Source organism: Odontesthes bonariensis, chromosome 1 (genome assembly GCF_027942865.1).
Source record: "Odontesthes bonariensis isolate fOdoBon6 chromosome 1, fOdoBon6.hap1, whole genome shotgun sequence".
NCBI classification, from domain to species: Eukaryota; Metazoa; Chordata; class Actinopteri; order Atheriniformes; family Atherinopsidae; genus Odontesthes; species Odontesthes bonariensis.
Window position 1 is genome coordinate 4710691 of NC_134506.1, and position 18797 is coordinate 4729487.

General features: G+C 39.3%; 1 protein-coding gene across 1 annotated transcript; it reads left to right on the plus strand.

The window, feature by feature from the left end:
• The first annotated feature begins 282 nt into the window (after nt 1–282).
• Nucleotides 283–4053, plus strand: LOC142383085 (hatching enzyme 1.2-like). The gene is made up of 8 exons (XM_075469175.1): nt 283–342; nt 704–707; nt 924–1001; nt 1298–1453; nt 2409–2529; nt 2864–3042; nt 3423–3504; nt 3873–4053. Exons 1-8 carry the CDS (start codon nt 283–285, stop codon nt 4051–4053), a joined length of 861 nt encoding a protein of 286 aa, XP_075325290.1.
• Nucleotides 4054–18797: the final 14744 nt, after the last annotated feature.

Here is an 18797-nt window from a genome sequence, read left to right on the forward strand (position 1 = left end):
TATTTTTTAATTTTTCTTTATTTTACTCAAAACAATTTTTCAAAGTTCTACATGGAAAGTTAGTGCCGTAATCTTGAGCCCTCCTCCTGATAAACCTGCACAAAGTCACCTGTTTAAACACACGGTTACTCAGAAATTTCTGTTTACAATGATAAAGTGTGCTGTTGTGTTTGCACTTTTTGACATTTGCTGATTGGTCCTTGGAGAGTTGGAACCGTATAAAAAGGCTCACTCGATGACAGAAAGACACATTTTCTGCATCTAGGCAGGTGTATTGCAACCATGTTGGTTTTGTCTTGGTCTTTTCTGGCTCTGCTGCTGGTGTCCTCTTCCTGGGCTGAGGTAAAAATGTACAGTCTGATATACTGACAAGTAGAGCGCTGCATAGGCAACTGAATACTTGCAATGAAGAAGCCAAAACACTGAAAATAAAACTACATGACATTTACTTTAACTGTGACAACAAAATATTTCTAAAACAATAGATTTTATTTAATTATTTGAAATATTTTTCAGTGCATTGTTCATATCATTACTCATTTCCTATGGTACAATAAATACATGATCTAAACAGATAAAAACATTTTTCTGAAAGATTGAAATTTCATAAAGTTTTAGAATTTCAAGTTGAGCAGAGGTGATATGAACTTTGTCTTTGAGTAACTATTGTTCTTTTTTTCTATGTTGCTGGGACTGCGTACAGGAAGGTAAGATAGAATTTAAATGTACTCGTTACTGAGCTTTAAATATTTAATCACAATTTGAACATTAATAAAGGAGAATTAATATAAATATTTTCTAAATACCCCCTTTTGTGTCATTAGATCTTTAGATATAACTTAATGTATGATTACACTGAGCCCACATGCAAAAACCGATGATGTGTTTATTTCATGCAATCTTATGTACAATGCGCTTCACAGATGTTGCTGCCATTGAGGAGGACACAACTAAGGAACTCTCTGTGGGTGAGCTGCTGGAGAGAGCCAACAGAGAACGCAGTAAGTTTTGTAGAGCAGACATATTTGTCTTTTCTTTTAGACACCAGTTTCAATTCAGTCACCAAATTTATTCCAGCAACGATGATAATTTTACTGTGAGAATGATGCTATCATAGATTCTCCAGGAGAACTTGATTTGATTGACTGATATTCCGACCTTTTCTGCTTGATAAAAAGAAAAGCTTTTGTTGAAATTCACATTCACACAAATTCTGATTCACTACTTAATATCATAAAACAATTTCTAATCCCCTATGTATTTCCAACTACCCCTTAAAACTGGGCTGATCTTGCAGCCCCTGACTTTGATGAACCAGCCCTGATCGGTGGTGACATCGCCATCGATTCTGAAGCAGACAGAAATGCTGACCCTTGCACTTCTAGAGGCTGCCTGTGGTTGAAAAATGCTGATGGGAAAGTTTACATTCCTTACTACATTCAAAACCACTACTGTAAGTATCCAGTGTTCATTGTTGGATAATCTGTGAAACAGAACACTGCCACATAAAAATTTGATACTCAAAGCTTACGTTCATGGACTTTTACACATTAAATATCAGGGAAAATAATATTTTATTTTGTTAAATACATGACTGGTGTGTGATGTGTCAAATTGTACAAAATCAAATTGAACTTCCAGAACCAACAGATAAAAAACTTTTTCATAAATAGATCAAATCTAAATTTTGTGATTTGTGAGAAAAAAATTGAATATCGTAATTATTGCTTATTAAATCTAACCCACAAGTATGTATCCTAAAATAAATTATTTTAATCAAAATCTCTGGACCTTTATGAAGATTCTTTTTATACTGTAACTGGTTGCTGCAGCAGTCAGCCATCACATTAGGACTGCCTGCCTGATAATGAGCTCAGGCCAATCAGGGTATGGTAATTGAATATCTGGGGGACATTAGCGTGTCTGGTACCAGGATCATAGCAATAGGTCCTCTAGGCCCTTTAAGTCAAGGGGTGAACTCTTTGTGTGTTGGCATTGCTTCACTGAGATGCCATCAGATTTTATCAGATGTGGAGAGCTTGGAGTCCAATAGGACACACCCAGACTCCATCATGTTCTTTGAGCCCTTCCAAAAAGTTTTTTGTAGAGTTTACAGCTGCTCTACCAGTGGATGTTTCTACTGGAGGAGAGTGCCATTGCCATAAAGGAAGGTGTGGCTGGTTGGGGAAAAGTTTTGTTTGGTAGTGTCACACTAACAGCCATTTCATGACATCACAGGATGTCAGTTTTCCCAGCACTGTTAACTGTCAGTGGATTTAATTCTATGGCTGATCAGTGACGAGATGTGTAAAACGAGTCAAAGTTAGATCATAGAAATAAAATAAAAAGGTTCTTCAATAGATTTGTCACTGATCTCATAAAACTTGACACATTGTAATCTGTGACAGCCACCCGTGAGAGAGACATCATCGTTCGTGGACTGCAGTCTTTCTCCTCAATTTCCTGCATCCGTTTCAGACCCTACAACAGTGGCGATCATGAATGGTTGAGCATTGAGTCCAGGAGCGGGTAAAGATCTGAGTTTCTTTAATTTCTTGGTGTGTAGTTTAGTTTTTTTTTTTTTTTAAATAGAGCACATTTGACAGAATGCCGTGTATAATCAGAAGCACAACACAATGGTCTAAATAGATTGTAAAGTGTTATGTACATTCATGGTTCTAAATATTCACATCTTATCCATATTGTCATCCTTCTGCTATAAATCTTCTATGCAGTAGATTTCCATGGGGCCGTACAGCCCATTCAAGTTGACATTAGACTAGAGGTAGTACACACCATAGAAAAATGTTCATGCATATTTTAGGAGTTTTCTAAATATTGCTGATTTTATCTGTGTTCATAGCTGCTACTCATTTGTGGGTCGTCGGGGTGGCAGTCAGACCGTGTCTCTGAGCCGACAAGGCTGTCTGTACCACGGCACCGTTCAGCATGAGCTGCTCCACGCCCTCGGATTTAACCACGAGCAGACCCGCTCTGACAGGGACAACCACATCAGAGTGCATTGGGAAAACATCATTGATGGTTATATACTTTCACAACATATATGTTTTCTATAGGCAACTACTGTCTGATTGAGTTAAAATGATACACAGTGGGGGAAATTGTGGTTGGCAAATTAGGCTAAATAGAAGAAATTAGGCTAAACATAGAAGAAAAAGAAGTGAAAAAAAACAATGGATTATGTTGACTGGCTGAAGCCCATGTAATCAAGCAAAACATTTACATGACTGTTTTAAAAATGCAGTAGTTTGTCATCAAAAAGCAACCTTGCATGTTGCCCGATCTCCCCTTGATTGCAGTATGTTGGTGTTTGATATGGAACTGTTTGCTTGGAATGGCTTTTACACCATACTTGCTGCCATAATCTATCTTTCTGGTAAAAACTTCTCTTTTCTCTGCAGACATGAAGCACAACTTCAATAAGATTGCCACTCTGAACCAGGGAACTCCTTATGACTACAACTCTGTCATGCAATATGCAAGGTAAAGAAAACTTCTTGGTTGGGTCTCGCATTGTCTTTCACACAAGTTTAACAACCTGCTATTCTCAGAAGGCCTTACAAGAGGTACGACTGGTTCAGAACTCAGTGGTGGACATAAAGGACTCCAGGGTTTACTTCTACAGTCAATACATAACCGTCCTGCACCAAAGTGTTAATCAGGAAATTAACAAACAATGCCACTTTGTGAAACAGTTGGATTCTTCCGAAAGGTCAAACTAGGGAGCGTCAGGATGCAACCAACATGGATCTGCATTGAAACATCAAAGAATGAAATCCCTGGAATTAGTTTCCATGCATGTAATCAAACCTCAGCTCATCTTGCATTGTTTGGTATCTGCAATGCTTTAGGTATGCCTTCTCCAAGAACAACCGCCCCACTATGGAACCCATCCCTAACAGCAATGTATCCTTTGGCCAAGCCACCCAGATGAGCAGAAATGATATTGACAGGCTGAACAGACTCTACAAGTGCTGTAAGTATAAACAACAAAAACTTTACTTACAAATATTTTATAGAACACACACCTAAAAAATATGCTACAATACACTAACAGCAAAGCAAATCACTGTTATACAAACTATGTGGGGGGAAAAGAGGAATACAAGAATTAAACAAGCCTCTCTGTCTCTATGCTGGCTTAGATAGACCCTTCCTGATGCCACATCAGGTGTCAGTGATGGTGCTAAATCAATCTGTCCTAAATATGTGCAAAAATCTACTTTAATATTCATGCAGAGCTATTATGAAGGTTTAACAACCCCACTTAACCAGATTAAGATCAAATCCTCTAAAGTCTTTTAAGTTTAAAACTTTGAGTTGCAATCATTCCAGAGGAGCTCACCAAGAAACACAGTCTGGATGACTACCATCTATCAGCCAAAATAGTAACAGCAAGAGCAAAGCTGAGTGACAAAAGAGGCTCATCCGATTCGTCTAATTGTCTTTTTGAGCATCAAAAAGGCTTTAGCTGAACTTCACCAGCCTTTCCTTTTCAGAATAAAAGGGATTTTCTCTTAAGTGGAATGATTCCTGAACAGCGCTGGTATAGCGAGGCAGTGAGCATCTGTCAGTTTCCTTTTTTTATAATATTCTTATTAAAAGGTTGCCCCCATTGACATGTATTTACTCTGCAGAAATTGCACCTGTGACTTCTGAACAGCCACCCTGATGACATCACAACGTGCCTACAATGGGAAGGAGATGACACTTTGGGGCAGGTGGCAGTTTTGGCTACAGACTCCAAAAGTATAAGAAGTTCAATGATGTCTGAAAGTAAAATTGCAAAAAAAAATAAAAAACGTTTGCATGAATTCATTTGCATTCATATTCATTTCTTTATGGGTCTGAAAACAAGATAGGTGAAGAGTTTTAAAAAGAAGTGGAAAATTTAAAAATGATCTGTAAATTAACTCATTTAGATTACTTCTACTTACTGCAAATTTGTTTTAGTTATCTGTCATCAAAATCATTCACCCATGCACAGTATGTACGGAATAATATGGAAAGGTAATGCAAGTGTAACAATGTGAAATGTAAAGTCTTGTGTCTGCTGAGTGGTATTTGCTTCCACACACAGTATTTATTTGTTTGCTGTGAAACAGCAGCCAAACCACTTGGAAAAGCATCCCCACAGTACGGAATAATCTCTATTAGAATTTAAAATTTTGACCAAACCTTTCATTGAATTCAAAGGAACAGGGAAAGACATCAACATTACAAACTTAAAAATAGCTACAGCTATGAATAACTTTCTTGATTGGTGATTTAATCTGATCTGGAAATCTGTGTCAATATCTCAAATTTTTTAGTCTGTCCTCCACTTTGTCAGCAGTCAGATTGAACTGGGTCTGGGGTACTAAAGTATAATCCGTTTTTCTTTCAAAACGAAAAAACGAAAAACGGAAGTAGCTGTCCTTTTTCCATTTTTCGTTTTAAACCAAAAACGAAAAAACGGATTAAAACGGATTTTGTTGATTTCATAACAAAAAAACGAAAAAACAAAATCAAATAACGGACCAAATTTGTTTTTTGAAACTTTTTTCATTTTTCGTTTCTTACATTCGAACGTGACGGCAGGCAGACCGGAAGCGGAAGTAACGCCAAAATAAAATTAGCGTGCTAATTTAATATCAAACATATTTTCCACTTTTTATACACCCATTGTAGGTAGTAGGCTGCATTTATTTTAGTTAAGTGAAAATACAACAGCTGGTTGTTTGGGAGAACGTGATAGCCTATTTAAAATTATAATACGCTACAAAAAAGTGATCACAGCCAAATATGACAAAAGATGAGGCTAGCCTTTCATTTCTGACAGCTGAACATTGCACATCTACAAACCTTAAACAAAATAAACGAGAGCAACAACCGTCTTTTTTCTTCTTCTTAAACGATGTTTTATATTGTTTTCATATAATTTGTTGATGGCAATGAGTTTTTTTGTTGTTTTTTTAAAAAGTGTTTAATTTTTTCAATAAGCAGACATACAAAAGACAAGACTAGACAGAATAATAAAACGACGACAACAACAACAAGCTGGGAACAACAACAGAAAAATAAAAAACCCAAATGGAAGGATCAGTTCCAAATAGATGTGACAGGTACATTATACAGTATAAAATGAGCTAGAGATACAGCGAGAGCTGAAAAAGAAGAGACACTGGATTAGTGATAGTGATTAATTAATTTATTTATTTTTTCGGTTCATAATTGTTAATGGTTCTTTTAGTGTTTATTTTGTTAGTTAGTTAAGTTATTTATTGTTAAGAAAGGGAATGTTTGAATTGCTACCAGTGTGTGTGCGTGTTATATAGTTCTGTTGAGATTGTGTTTTGAATAAAAGTGTTTGTTGTTGTTTGTACTATTTTGTTTAGTGGGTACTACTTTGGTTCCTGAGTTGAGCGTTTGGGTTCAAGTGCTAGTTCTATTAGTTAAACACATGCCACACAGACATGAGTTGTTTTGTTTTAACACATTCAAACCATTAAAATGGTACTCCACTTTGTCCGCACACCTGCAGCCTTTTGGCTGTTTTCAAATGAGCAAAATGCAAGGTCACATTACAGGGTCTGACATGTTCACTCTTAACTGTAGTCTATGTCAGGGTGTGTTTTACTGTAATCTCCAGCAATCCTGACATGGGCCCAACAGTGAGGAGGACCACCACATTGTCCAGATTGAACAATCTAGACAACAAACTGCTGAAGACCTTCTACTACTGTTGTATTGAGAGCCCGCTGGGACCCTCACTGAGGCAGACAAGAAGAGGCTTCAGGGGGTAATCAAAGCAGTAGTAGTATCACAACAACCTTTTTCACTTGACTTGTGACTAAAAAGAGCATTTGTCAACTGAAACTGACTTCCCTGATTTGACTAAGAAAAATGACCTGCTCACAACAAAATCTTAAAACTAAATGAAACAGTTTATAACAGAAGGAACAACATGAACTTGAACGTGAATAAGAAAAATCAGCGGAACTCTGTTATTTTATGTCAGGGACACTTTGTTTTGTTCATTTCTCAACATATTCTTATTCCGAATCATACAAGGCTGTAAGACAAAACATAATAAATCCCTGGAATAAGGGTGAAGCTTGCGCTCTGACGTGTATATACACAACTGCCATGAGCAAAGAGCAAAGCATATTTGTTTATAGTGTAGGCTACAGTGCTTCATTCAATACACTGATTCAGAAGTTAGGGTAGTTTTGCGTATTACATGGTAAGTGGCTGCAAGTTATGCTGTAAGACTGGAGAAGATGGGAATTGGCCAGGAGTTAGGCTACACTGGAAGTCCAGGCAAAGTAAGAAATAAGTGAACGGGATGTACACTCTAATACGCAGACAGTATTGTGAAGTGTTACCTAAAGGTCTTTGTCGTTGTACAGAGACGCTATGATTTGCTTGTACAGCACCTAAAAGAAACCCTCACAGAGGGAACTGGGTGTTGTGATTAATGAGGAGATGTGGGAGGACATCTGGGATAATGCAAGAAAAATAACTGTTTGTAACCGGACAAGAGCGATGCAATTTAAGATGCTGCATAGAGCACATGTTAGTCCAAGCCGTCTCTCCAAGTACAGGAAGGATGTCTCTCCACTCTGTCTTAAATGTAAGACAGAAATTGGTGATCTTACTCACTGTTTCTGGTCCTGTGTTAAAATTCAAAATTATTGGAGTAATGTCTTATTTGAAATGCAAAAGATTGTGAAAAAGGACCTCTATCTCGACCCGGTCTCTCTCCTTCTGGGCCTTCCCAGTGAGCATGTGACTGATAAGTACCAGAAGAAGCTGTATAATGTTATGTCATTCTGCGCCAGGAAAAATATTCTACAGTGCTGGATTTCAGATAAAGAGAGGATGGCACAGCACAGGACATGGGGAGGTGTCTCTCTTCTTTTTCAGCTCCCGCTGTATCTCTAGCTCATTTTATACTGTATAATGTACCTGTCACATCTATCTGGAACTGATCCTTCCATTTGGGTTTTTGATTTTTCTGTTGTTGTTCGCAGCTTGTTGTTGTTGTCGTCGTTTTATTATTCTGTCTAGTCTTGTCTTTTGTATGTCTGCTTATTGAAAAAATTAAACACATTTAAAAAAACAACAAAAAAAAAACCTCACTGTTGTCTATATTCATAGACACACCCAGCCTAGCTTTCATTATAACACACGCACTCGCATTCTATAATTGCCATCAACAAATTATATGAAAACAATATAAAACATTGTTTAAGAAGAAAAAAAAAAGACGGTTGTTGCTCTCGTTTATTTTGTTTAAGGTTTGTAGATGTGCAATGTTCAGCTTTTAGAAATGAAAGGCTAGCCTCATCTTTTGTCATATTTGCCTGTGATCACTTTTTTGTAGCGTATTATAATTTTAAATAGGCTATCACACTCTCCCAAACAACCAGCTGTTGTATTTTCACTTAACTAAAATAAATGCAGCCTACTACCTACAATGGGTGTATAAAAAGCGGAAAATATGTTTGATATTAAACAAGCAGGCTAATTTTATTTTGGCGTTACTTCCGCTTCTGGTCTGCCTGCCGTCACGTTCGAATGTAAGAAACGAAAAATGAAAAAAGTAATTTCCAAAAACCAAATTTGGTCCGTTATTTGATTTTGTTTTTTGTTTTTTCGTTTTTTTATGAAATCAACAAAATCCGTTTTAATCCGTTTTTTCGTTTTTGGTTTAAAACGAAAAAACGGACAAAGGACAGCTACTTCCGTTTTTCGTTTTTTCGTTTTGACAGAAAAACGGATTATACTTTAGTACCCAGACCCCAGACCCCGGGAGGAGATTGGAACGGAGGATGTTTTTCAGCTTGGGGAAGACATTGAGGAGACAAAGTTTGGCATCAACAACCATTATTCCAACTTGTTGTCATTGTTTGTGTCTGTGTTTCTGAAAATAAGGCTCCACCACATTGGCAAACTGACCTCTCTTGACCTGCATAAAAGGGAGCATGAGACAGAAGCTCTGCAAAACACTCCTCTTTCAGGGCTTTTAGCTCATTTTGTTTTGCTTTAGGTTGATACCATTCAAAATATTAAAACTTGTGTATATACAACTACCTTCTTGTACAGTGTTTTTTATATTCTTCAAATTTTATTATAGTATTTCTATTTTTCTAGACTGCTAACTCAGAGAGATCCCTGAACAAGAAATGCATGTCTTGACTGCGGTTCATGCACAATTGGCAATTTAAAAAACATTGCACCTTGAACCTTGATGCTATGGTCATAACAAAGTTATGCTGTGAAGCCAAAAAAGCAAAAAAATCAAAGATATTTTCTTACATTGTTTTGGCCTTGTGAAATATTTTATTACAGATTTGATAAAGATGTTACATAAAAATCTTAACAGCTGTATAGTGTCTTTATTCCTCTTCAATGATACAAAGCTTGTAGTACATGATTGGAAGATTTGTTAGGTCAACAGCTTGAATGATCTTCAAGCAGTGTGTATACATACATACTCATTCATTCGTTGGGCACCATAGGCAATCGTCAAATGAATACACATAAAAAACAAACATCCTCTACCTTACACTAGAAATACTCAATTCAATTCAATTAATTTTTATTTATATAGCGCCAAATACAACAAATGTCATCTCAAGGCACTTAGATAGTAAGTCCAATTCAAGCCAATTGGAATTCAATTAATAATAATCATAATTCATAAAATAATCCAATTCGTTCATATAGAGCCAATTCAAAAACAATTTCCTAGCTAAGAAAACCAACAGATTGCACTGAAAACTTTTTGTTTTTCGGTCCAATCTCCCGGCCTGAGCGTGCCTGAGGCGACTGTGGAGAGAAACGACTCCCTTTTAACAGGAAGAAACCTCTGGCAGAACCAGACTCAGGAAGGGTGGCCATCCGCCTCCACCAGCTGGGGTTTGAGAAGACAGAAAGGGGGGGAGGGCGGAGGGGGGGAGGGCCGCAGCGGCGGCGAGACTGTAACACCATTCAAAGGATATCTGTTGGAACAGGGAAACACGAGTTAATGACCACAATAATATCACATATATAAAGAGAGTAAAGTGAGGAAAGGTGTGACAGATGAGGCCCCCCAGCAGTCTAGGCCTATAGCAGCTTAACTATGGGATGTTTCAGGATTACCTGAGCCATCCCTATTCAAGGTAAACACAAGAAACTTGTGCTAACGAAAAAATAAATAAATAAAGGACCAGACTCAGTGAGTAATTCCCTATACTCCCTATATAGATCTGCTCCTCACACCACAACAACCATCTTTTACAGCCACAAGCTACCGCAGCCTCTCACCAACTGCACACCAGTCACAGCGGGGTGGGGATGCAAACCCTGGTTCGGGTAGGGGGAGAAATAAAAGAGGTAAGATAAGCGGGAATGGGATTCAAACCCTGGTTCGGGTAGGGGGTAATGAAAGTATAGAAGGTGCCAGAGGTGGAGGCAGGACAAGACACACTGGCAGATACAGCAGACAAATTCACCTAAACAGTCCTATATTCATTAAAAATACCAGCAAAAACAAAGCCATACAACTCACTCTCACCAACTGCACACCAGTAACAGCGGGGTGGGGATGCAAACCCTGGTTCGGGTAGGGGGAGAAATAAGAGAGGTAAGATAGGCGGGAATGGGATTCAAACCCTGGTTCGGGTAGGGGGTAATGAAAGAGATCAAAAGGGACTTTTCTAAATTTATATGGCAGGGGGAAAACCGAGGCTGAATATGAGACTAGAATAGAATAGAATAGACTTTATTGTCATGTCAGCATGAAAATTGCCTTTGGTCTCACTGAATAAAAACACAAATAGACAAAAACACATATACAGATCGTTGCATCCACACCCCCCTCCAACCACCCCTCCCAGCATACACATCATATACAAGTCAGGCAGTAGTTCCAGACCTATACACCTCTAGCTTTTCCATTTCTTGTTGACTTTGGAAATTGCATTTGGTATAAAAGAGTGTTTGTAGATGTTTTTCCTTGCAATGAGTGATCTGTAGCGCCTCCCTGAGGGCAAGGGTAAGACGTGTTGCATCACTTCCTGTTACCTTGCTTGTGCACTGTGGAATTTCTTGCTCCGCTTGGAGTACTGATAATCACTTTATTTTGATCTATAACTTACACAATTTTGCATAGTTAAACTCTATAGCTTACCGTTCTGTTCTAACACACTCCTACAGATCTTTATTGTCACTTTTTAACGGTGTGTCTGGTTCTCTAGCGTAGCATGGCTACTGGTTCTCTTCCTCCTTCTCCTGCTTTCACCTGCTCCGTGTGTCAGATGTTTAGTTACTCCTCTGCCTCCTTTAGCGATAATGGTACATGTAACAAATGTAGTCTTTTTGTAGTTTTGGAGGCGAGGTTATCTGAATTGGAAGCTCGGCTCTGCACTGTTGAAAATCAACCGATAGCGAGCCAGGTCCCTTTTGCCAGTGTGGAGCCACCTAGCGTAGCTAGCTCAATTAGCCTCCCCCTAGCAGAACCTGAGCAGCCAGGATTACAACGTGGCTGGGTGACTGTCAGGAAGAGGCATAGCTCTAAAGTCAAGCCCGTTGTTCACCATCGACCTGTCCACGCTTCAAACAGATTTTCCCCACTCAGCGACACACCCGCTGAGGACAAAACCCTGGTAATTGGCAGCTCTATAGTCAGAAACGTGGCATTAGAGACACCAGTGGCCATAGTCAAATGCATTCCAGGGGCCAGAGCGGGCGACATAGAATCCTATTTAAAACTGCTGGCTAAGGATAAACGTAAATATGGTAAAATAGTTAATCACGTCGGTGTTAATGACACCCGGTTACGCCAATCGGAGGTCACTAAAATTAATGTTGCATCGGTGTGTAATTTTGCCAAAACAATGTCAGACTCCGTAGTTTTCTCTGGACCCCTGCCAAATCTGACCAGTGATGACATGTTTAGCCGAATGTCGTCCTACAATCGCTGGTTGTCTAGATGGTGTCCAGCAAACAACGTGGGCTACATAGATAATTGGCAATCTTTCTGGAGAAAACCTGGTCTGATGAGGAGAGACGGCATCCATCCCACTTTGGAAGGAGCAGCTCTCATTTCTAGAAATATGGATGAATTTATTTGCCACCCTAAAACATGAAGACCCAGGGCTCAGACCAGGATGCAGAGTTGTAGTCTTACACACTTCTCTGCAGCTTCCCAACTGCTGCTACCCACCCAATCAATTAACACAAAAGGAGCAAATCCTCTTGTGCAAAAAGAAATTATTAAAACAAAAACTTTAACTGAACAAAAACATCAAACTATTAAATGTGGTTTGCTGAATATCAGATCTCTCCTTTCGAAGTCTCTGTTAGTGAATGAGTTGATTTGTGATCATCATATTGATATATTTTGTCTTACAGAAACCTGGCTGCAGCAGGAGGATCATGTTAGCATTAATGAAGCAACTCCCTCTGACTGTTTAAATGTTCACGTTCCTCGAACCACAGGCAGGGGAGGAGGAGTGGCAGCTATTTTCAGATCAGGGTTACTCATCAGTCCCAGACCCAAGATTAGTTTGAGCTCTTTTGAATATCTGATTCTCAGTTTTTCCCACGCAAAGTGGAAATCACAGAAACCTCTTGTGTTTGTTGTTGTGTATCGTCCACCTGGCCCTTATTCTGAGTTTCTGTCTGAATTCTCAGAGTTTTTATCCCAGTTAGTGCTGAGTACAGATAAAGTCATTGTAGTGGGTGACTTTAATATTCATGTAGATGTTGAAAATGACAGCCTGAATATGAACTTTAATTCTATATTGGACTCTATTGGATTTTCTCAGAGTGTTCACAGACCGACTCACTGCCTTAATCACACCCTTGATCTTGTGCTGACTTATGGCATTGAGAGTGAACAGTTAACAGTGTTCCCTCATAACCCTGTCTTATCTGACCATTTTCTGATAACCTTTGAGTTTACATTACTTGACTATACAGTTTCTGAGAAGAAATTTACGTATAGAAGATGTCTATCAGAGGATGCTGTAACCAGATTTAAAGAATTAATTCCATCATCCTTTTCTTCACTGCCATGTGCAGATATGACAGAGGACGACTACCTAAACTTTACTCCAGCAGCACTTGACTCTCTTGTTGACAGCACTATAGTTTCAATGCGTACAGGTTGGCTCCTTGGTATAATTCACAGCTGCGTGCTTTAAAGCAGACTGCAAGAAAGCTGGAGAGACAGTGGCGTTCCTCTAATTTAGAAGAGTCTCAGTTAGTCTGGAAAGATAGTTTAACAATGTATAAGAAAGCCCTTCGTAAAGCTAGAACTGCTTATTATTCATCATTGATAGAAGAGAATAAGAATAATCCCAGGTTTCTTTTCAGCACTGTAGCCAGTCTGACTAAGAGTCCGAGCTCTGCTGAGCCAGTTATTCCTTTAACTCTCAGCAGTGATGATTTCATGAGCTTCTTTATTAATAAAATTGTTTCTATCAGAGAGAAGATTGATGGAGTCCTTCCCACTATTATCAGTGATGTATCATCAAGTACAGCAGCTTTAGAAGTATCTTTAGAACCTGATTTGTATTTAGACGGCTTCTGCCCAGTTGATCTCTCTGAACTAACAACAGCAATAGTCTCTTCTAAACCATCAACTTGTGTTTTAGACCCAATCCCAACCAGACTGTTCAAGGAGGTTTTCCCATTAATTGACACTTCCATATTGGATTTGATCAATCTGTCTTTGTTGACAGGATATGTACCTCAGACTTTTAAGGTTGCTGTAATTAAACCTTTACTTAAAAAACCTACTCTTGATTCAGAAGTGTTGGCTCATTATAGACCTATATCCAATCTCCCTTTTATGTCTAAAGTTCTTGAAAAAATAGTTGCAGCTCAGCTTTGTGATCACTTACACAGAAATGATCTGTTTGAAGATTCTCAGTCAGGATTCAGAGTGCATCATAGCACAGAAACTGCACTGCTGAAAGTTACCAATGATCTCCTCTTAGTCTCTGATAGCAGACTTGTGTCTGTGCTTGTCCTGTTGGATCTCAGTGCTGCATTTGATACGGTCGCTCACAGTATCTTATTACACAGACTTGAACATGTTATTGGGATTAAAGGAACTGCATTAGGCTGGTTTACGTCATATGTATCTGATAGATTTCAGTTTGTTCCTGTAAATGAAGAATCTTCCTCACACACCAGAGTAAGTCATGGAGTTCCCCAGAGTTCTGTGCTTGGACCGATTCTTTTCACTTTATACATGCTTCCATTAGGTAACATTATTAGACAGCATGGCATAAATTTCCATTGCTATGCTGATGATACTCAGCTGTACTTATCTATAAAACCAGATGAACCCAATAGGTTGGTCAGACTACAAGCATGTCTTAAAGACATAAAGACCTGGATGACTCAGAACTGTCTGCTTCTAAATTCAGACAAAACTGAAGTCGTTATCTTTGGACCTGAGCGTTTCAGGGAGAAATTGTCTAGCTATATAGTTACTCTAGATGGTATTTCCTTGGCTTCTAGTTCTACAGTGAGGAACCTTGGAGTTATTTTTGACCAGAACTTATCATTTGACTCGCATATGAAACAGGTTTCTAAGACTGCCTTCTTTCACCTTTGTAATATTGTTAAAATCAGGAACATCTTGTCTCAGAGTGATGCAGAAAAACTAATTCATGCATTTGTTACTTCAAGATTGGACTACTGTAATTCTTTATTATTGGGCTGTCCCATATATTCTCTGAAAAGCCTTCAGTTGATCCAAAATGCTGCAGCCAGAGTTTTGATGAGAACTAACAGGAGAGATCATATTTCTCCAGTTTTAGCTTCTCTTCATTGGCTCCCTGTGAAATTCAGAATAGAATTTAAGATTCTTCTCCTTACATATAAAGCTCTTAATGACCGAGCTCCATCATATCTTAAAGATCTCATTTTAAGATATTTTCCTAACAGAGCACTTCGTTCCCAAACTGCAGGTTTACTTGAGGTTCCCAGAGTTTCTAAAAGTAGAATGGGAAGCAGAGCTTTCAGTTATCAGACCCCTCTATTGTGGAATAAGCTGCCAGTAAATGTCCGGGAAGCAGACACCCTTTCCACTTTTAAGACCAGGCTTAAAACTTTCCTTTTTTATAAAGCTAATAGTTAGGTCTGTTGAATCTGATAGTGTGTCTGCTAGTGTGTCTTGTTCTGCCTCCACCTCTGGCACCCTCTATACTTTCATTACCCCCTACCCGAACCAGGGTTTGAATCCCATTCCCGCTTATCTTACCTCTTTTATTTCTCCCCCTACCCGAACCAGGGTTTGCATCCCCACCCCGCTGTGACTGGTGTGCAGTTGGTGAGAGGCTGAGGTAGCTTGTGGCTGTAAAAAGATGGTTGTTGTGGTGTGAGGAGCAGATCTATATAGGGAGTATAGGGAATTACTCACTGAGTCTGGTCCTTTATTTTATTATTTATTTTTTCGTTAGCACAAGTTTCTTGTGTTTACCTTGAATAGGGATGGCTCAGGTAATCCTGAAACATCCCATAGTTAAGCTGCTATAGGCCTAGACTGCTGGGGGGCCTCATCTGTCACACCTTTCCTCACTTTACTCTCTTTATATATGTGATATTATTGTGGTCATTAACTCGTGTTTCCCTGTTCCAACAGATATCCTTTGAATGGTGTTACAGTGCCGCCGCCGCTGCGGCCCTCCCCCCCTCCCCCCCTTTCTGTCTTCTCAAACCCCAGCTGGTGGAGGCGGATGGCCACCCTTCCTGAGTCTGGTTCAGCCAGAGGTTTCTTCCTGTTAAAAGGGAGTCGTTTCTCTCCACAGTCGCCTCAGGCACGCTCAGGCCGGGAGATTGGACCGAAAAACAAAAAGTTTTCAGTGCAATCTGTTGGTTTTCTCAGCTAGGAAATTGTTTTTGAATTGGCTCTATATGAACGAATTGGATTATTTTATGAATTATGATTATTATTAATTAATTGAATTCCAATTGGCTTGAATTGGACTTACTATCTAAGTGCCTTGAGATGATATTTGTTGTATTTGTGCGCTATATAAATAAAAATGAATTGAATTGAATTGAAAATGTTCATAGTTTTCCTGTCAACTGCAGTCCTGTATAGATTTTCCAGTGGTTTTTGGGGTTGTCCTATAATCTTTCCTGCCATTTTCACCACTCTGGACAGCCTGTTCTTTTTCAGTAGGGTGAGGTGGCCATACCAAACAGATATGTTTTAGGTAAGGACACTCTATTAGGCTTACATAAGTCCTCTCCAAGATGTTGCAGCTTACTCCAAAGCCTTTCAGTTTCCTGATTAAAAACAACCTTTGATTGGCCTTTTTACATATGGCATCAACATTATCTGTGAAGTTAAGCTTGCAATCAATATATGTGCCTAAATACATAAAACAGTTGACAATTTCATTAAAGACATTAAAAGTGGTGAAGGAACACCAGTATGGTTAAGAATTAGCTCCTTGGTTTTAGATACATTAAGTAAAAGTTAGCTAGTCTTACACCACTGCTCTAGTTTAAAAACATGATCCACATAGTCAGATATGCTGTCATCCTGATAAAAGAGTCCCACTAGAGCCATATCATCAGCATATTTCACTAAATTAAAATCATTGTGGTGCAGTGACATTTCATTTGAATACACAGAGAACAACAAAGGGGACAGACAGCATCCTTGTGGTGCCCCCGTGTTGAGGACCAGTTCATCTGAGACTAAGTCTCTGGTGCATACTCGCTGTGGGCGGTCAGTTAAAAAGTCCTTGATCCAGTGCACCAATCCTCCATCAGCCCCTAGGTCTAGGAGCCTTTGGAGTAATATGTGGATTTGCATTGTGTTAAAAGCTGCAGTAAAATCAATGAATAAAATCTGTGCATAAGCCTTGGCATTTTGTAGGTGTTTGGTGAGCATATTAGTCAGAATGAGGGTGGCATCTTCAGTCCCTCTATGAGGCTTATATGCAAACTGCATGGGATCCAGGTGTTGGTTCAAGGATGCAGTAAGGTGTTTGATTACAACCCTCTCCATGCATTTTGCCAGAATGGGGGTCAAGGCAACCGGGCGAAAGTCATTAAGTTCTTTTGACCCCGGCTTCTTTGGGAGTGGTTTGATGACTGACGACTTCCACATATTCGGAACAGTACAGGTGGACAGTAAAAGTTGAAATAAATAAGTAAAAACTGGTGCTAGTTCATTCGCGCATGCCTTCAGTGCCCTTCCATGGAGGCCATCAGGTCCAGGCGCTTTATGTGGATTTGTTTTTGAGAGGCAATGTCTGACTTCCTCCACTGACAGGTGGATTGTGGTGGTTTGAGGAGTGTTGGTTAAAACAGCATTGCTTTTGGCTTTGTTGCCAGGAGAATCAAACCTTCCATAAAAGCTATTGAGATTGTTTAAAAAGGGGAGGTCCATAAAAGTGTCCACTGGTTCCTTGCGTTCTCTACCCATCATTCTGTTAAGCCCTTCCCATGCTTGCTTAGGGTTATTTGTGCAAAATTGCTCCTCAACTTTATTTTTAAAATCAGTCTTTGCTTTTTGCAGCTTTCCTCTGAACTCCCTCCTTATTTCTCTCACTTTTTCTACATCCCCCCTTATGAAAGCTGCCTCACAGAACTGTATGTACGATGTGATGCAATCTGTTAACTCATGAGGGTTTTCACATGAGTCGAAGAAAGTGTCCCAGCATGTTGTTTCAAAACAGCATTTTAATTTATCCTCTGTCTCCCCATTCCAAACTTTGACGAATTTTATGGTAGGCATTTCGCGCTTCATTAACTGTCTGTATTTTGCTGCCCAAATTCTCTGGGCAGGTAAAAAGGTCTGAATGATACCATTAAGATCTAATAGTCTCTTGTGCAAATCTTTTCTAAAATAGTGAACTGCGTCGCCCACTTATTATCCACAAGTATACAAAGTCCACCTCCAATAGATTTTTGAGACATGGTCTTATCTCTGTCGGATCTTAGAATAGGCCTAGTGTAGCCGTCAATGCTAAAATGACAGTCCGGCCTCAGCCATGTTTCCGTAAAACAAATGAGGTTGCTACATCGAAAGTCCTCCTCGTATTTAATACGAAGTGTTATCTCATCCAACTTGTTGTTAATCGATCTTACATTTGAAAGGGTTACCACTGGCAAGGGGTGCCAACTTCCGCGTCTCCTCAAACGATTCCGAACACCTTTTCTGGATCCGCGTTTCTTCTTTGGTTTATTAATCCTCAATGTTTGTAATCCGTATGGAATATATCCAGCACTCAAATGTCTTGCAATCGGCCGACAAGAGAGAAGAAAATCCCTGGAATAAACGATGCAGGGAAGGGCAATCCCGTGGTTATTAGGCCCATTGTTGGCCGCGTTTGCCTCAGGTAGAGATGTCAGGAGAGTTAATATAGCGATATATAGGGCGGAAAAGTACATCCTTGCGATAAGATCTGTATATGAGAGGACTTCGGGACATTCACTTACACACTCAAGCGCACTAAAAAACAACAAAAACGGACTAAATACATAAAAACGCCGAGAACACACAGACAGGTGAGACACAGGGTCAGCAGCAGAGCCGCGCCCCATTGAACTTTGCAGCTTTCGTGGGCTGGAGGCGGTTTGTCCTTTCCTAACATTAGACATTATAACTGAGCATGTCATGGCAGAGTTATTAATGATTGGCTTCACAATTATGTTAGGGACCAGATCCTTTTGAAAGGTGGGCATGTAGTCCCTTTAATTTATTGGGTGAGCTCACGAGTATAAAGAAATACCGTTTGAAGAGAGAGGATAATCCCATTCTACATAAT